The 3528-nt window shown below is 41.8% G+C and overlaps 1 protein-coding gene across 1 annotated transcript; it reads left to right on the plus strand.

Annotated features, from left to right (window-relative positions):
• The first annotated feature begins 1484 nt into the window (after positions 1-1484).
• On the plus strand, positions 1485-3097 carry LOC120030134 (claudin-15-like). The gene is made up of 5 exons (XM_038975454.1): positions 1485-1701; positions 2266-2430; positions 2553-2634; positions 2788-2895; positions 3001-3097. The coding sequence occupies exons 1-5, from the start codon at positions 1485-1487 to the stop codon at positions 3095-3097; spliced, it is 669 nt and encodes a 222-aa protein (XP_038831382.1).
• Positions 3098-3528: the final 431 nt, after the last annotated feature.

Here is a 3528-nt window from a genome sequence, read left to right on the forward strand (position 1 = left end):
GTTAACACCCCTACTCTTACAATACGTGACTTGGAATCATTAGTGACCACAGAGAGTCAGAACACCCATTTAACATCCCATCTGAAAGACAGCATCCCCAATCACTGCCCTGGGGCATTGGGATATTTTTTAGACCAATGGAAAGAGTGCCTCCTACTGGCCCTCCAATACCACTTCCAGCAGCATCTAGTCTCACATCCAGGGACTGACCAGGACCAACCCTGCTTAGCTTCAGAAGCAAGCCAGCAGTGGGATGCAGGGTGGTATGCTGCTGGCATTCAAAAAGGTAGAGGAGAGTTGATTAGGGAGTGGGAATAGGTGTGGAGGGAAGGGGCGTGGCCTAGGGTAATTGGAAGCAATTGGAGTCCTGTAGGGGTGCCATGACCCTTCAAAATAGAAGGGTTATAAGATATACACGGATGTCCATCTGTCCTCAGGAGGAATGAAGTGAGTGCAATATGAATGCATTTATTCCTCAACATTCAGATTTTTTAGTGCTTGAACACCATCCAATGTCTTAAAAAGAAATGTATCAGTGAACGTCTTCAGTATATGTCTAGTTGTCGAGCACCCCTCATATCCCTTTGTTTGCTAGAGCGTGAAAGCTTCCCTAAAGATGTATAGGATGTGTTGACACATTGGAATCCTACAGATTTAACTCCAGCAGATAAGACCCAGCAACCTTGTTATCCAAACTGCCAGTAAGGAACAGCACAATGGTAGCTGTGGTACCAGTCTTTGGGGAAGATTCACTTCTGAGGCAGATTGAGGATTACAGAATATACATCCCGTATATAACCATTCTCCACACCTCTAGGCCACTATCCCATATGGGTTTAAAAACATTAGAATGTTGTAAACCATTAAACGCAATGCAAAGACGCACCAGAAGCTTGGTCCCTTGCAGTACCACAGTGATGTCACACTTTGAAATGCAAATAGTAATGACATCACTGATCCTCATTAGGGTGGATTTTCTGACAAGTACTCAGCAGGGTGTGAAATGTCAGGTGTGGTTAATATGATAACATCTTGATATTTCAAGCAATTTCTAAGATTGCAGAAGCACAAGAAACGTGTATCAGTTTGGATCATGTCCCTAGACCATTTGAGAAAGTGCTGTCCCTGTCAGGCACCTCCCAGACATGTTTCCCCATGATGTAGCAAAAACAAGTGTGTGTGTGTCTGTGCGTGTGTGTTTGTGAGGGGGTGGGAGAGAACACAGGTAGGCTAAGATAAATCACTGAGCATGTCTGTTGCTCATTGACAACCTGACACAATCGTGACCAAGAAGGGGAGCAGACACTCAACAGAATTTCCTCCTGTGGAGCTATATGCTTATATTTTTTTTAAGCACAAATATCATAAACAAAAAGAAGGGAATCGAATAAAATCGAAGAGGATACAAGCTAACGATAGGATATCCTATTTTTTTCTCGCTTTTCCTTCTGTTTTTATTTACACCAATTACTTGAAAAATCTAAATGGATCCTATACTGGAGGTTGTTTGCTTGCTGCTTGGGTTCATTGGATGGGTGATGGTGGGGATAGCTATACCAAACCGTTACTGGAAGGTTTCAACGGATGACGGGAACGTCATCATTACCTCGAACATCTATGAGAACCTATGGATGTCCTGTGCCACGGACTCAACTGGTGTCCACAACTGCCGCGATTTCCCCTCTCTACTGGCCCTGAACGGCAAGTGCACCCAAGATAATAGGAATCTTTATCAATAAAAAAAATTGAACAATTGCAATAGAGAAATTAAGCAATAATGTTTGAAGAGTAAATTGATTTATTGCCTGTGATGTTTGATATCGTTTTGTTGTAGTTAAACGAATATGTAAAGGCCCATAGGCAATACCTTGACCTTTTTCATTTGTGGTTAAACAAATGATTATCCAAGAACAACATAAATAATCAATCAATTTAGGTTGAATCAAGATGTAATTGGTAAAGATAAAAATCTGCCAAATAATTGATTCTATACAACACAATTCTGGTATTTGATTGTGCCAATTTTCCTTCCCCACTCAGCAAAACAGAAGGCTGTTCCACTTCAATACATCATATCCTTAAATATTTCTCATAATTATTAGTTTCAAGTGTGGTTATTAAAATGTGCATTACTCAATATGATTCTGTACAAATCACATGTGAAACCAATTTGATAATCATTGTATTTATTATTACAGTATATAAAAAAAACATGTAATAGCACTATTAATCTTGATTGTACAATTTGTCTTTATTTTTAAGCAGGATACATCCAGGCGTCTCGAGCATTGATGATTGCAGCGGTCATTTTTGGATCTATCGGGCTGGTCGCCACCCTGGTCGGGGTACAGTGTTCTAAAGCTGCCGGAGAGGACATGGTTCTAAAGGGTAGAATAGTTGCCGTTGGTGGTGTGCTTTTCTTTCTTCAAGGTACCTGGGCATGCTCAAGTTTACTATAATTAATTACTGCTTCTATGTGTTATAACTGCCAAATCTCAATTTGTGCACAATTAACTTCTCTCTTTCTCGCTCTCTCTCAATTTCTCTCTCAGGCCTGTGCACAATGATCTCAGTGTCTTGGTATGCTTTCAACATCACCCAGGACTTTTTTAACCCATTATATCCCGGGATAAAGTAAGTGAGAGGAGACTGTTGGCCTATTCCAACTGCAGTAATGAGGCTAGTAGCACACTGCTGCCCTCTGCTGTATTTTAGACAGAAGAGCAGTCTCGCTTCCAAAGCCCGTTTATGAACTTGATTAACTGTAGGACGTACTGTGTGTTGCAGGTATGAAATCGGAGAGGGCCTCTACATTGGCTGGTGCTCGGCTGTTCTTGCTCTCACTGGAGGGTCATGTTTGACATGTGCCTGCAAACTGGGCACGTCTGAGAAACAGTGAGTTCAGTGGATACTGTGTGTGTGTGTGTGTGTCTGTATCCTTCCTTATCCACATCCATGTGTGTCCTCACCCATTCTTCCTCTCTTCTTTCCCTTCCTCAGACCTTACCCATACCAGCCCAGAGACAGAGTGTACTCTGGAGTTGCACCATCACGGAGTCAGGCTGCCACTTCCTACGGCCAGGACGCCTATGTCTGAGAAAGAGAGGGCACACCACTGTGGATCACCTTCATTCACCATGTGTAAAACCTACCAGACACTGTTATACGCACAGCTACTGAGGAGGTGTAAGGGACTGTACGTTATTTATAATGAGGGATACATGAAGAAAAATCGGACTTCTCTTAAATGAAAATTAATGTCCCTCCCTTCAGTAAAATATATTACCCGACCCTCCCTGAACATAAAAAAACAAGTGACCAACCCCTATACCCACAATAATAATTCAAACATAAAGTGGATAGCAGAGAACATACCTATCATTTACCCTCAATCGTAGGACAGACCAGAGCCTTAGATATGCTGTTTTAGAAACTGTTCTTCGTTTTATTATTATTACATGGCAAACTAGCCAGAAGGTTGTGGATTTGCAGACCACCGCAGACAATGGTAGGGGTGAAAAGATATAC

The sequence above is a fragment of the Salvelinus namaycush genome, chromosome 36 (assembly GCF_016432855.1).
Source record: "Salvelinus namaycush isolate Seneca chromosome 36, SaNama_1.0, whole genome shotgun sequence".
In the NCBI taxonomy this organism is placed as follows: domain Eukaryota; kingdom Metazoa; phylum Chordata; class Actinopteri; order Salmoniformes; family Salmonidae; genus Salvelinus; species Salvelinus namaycush.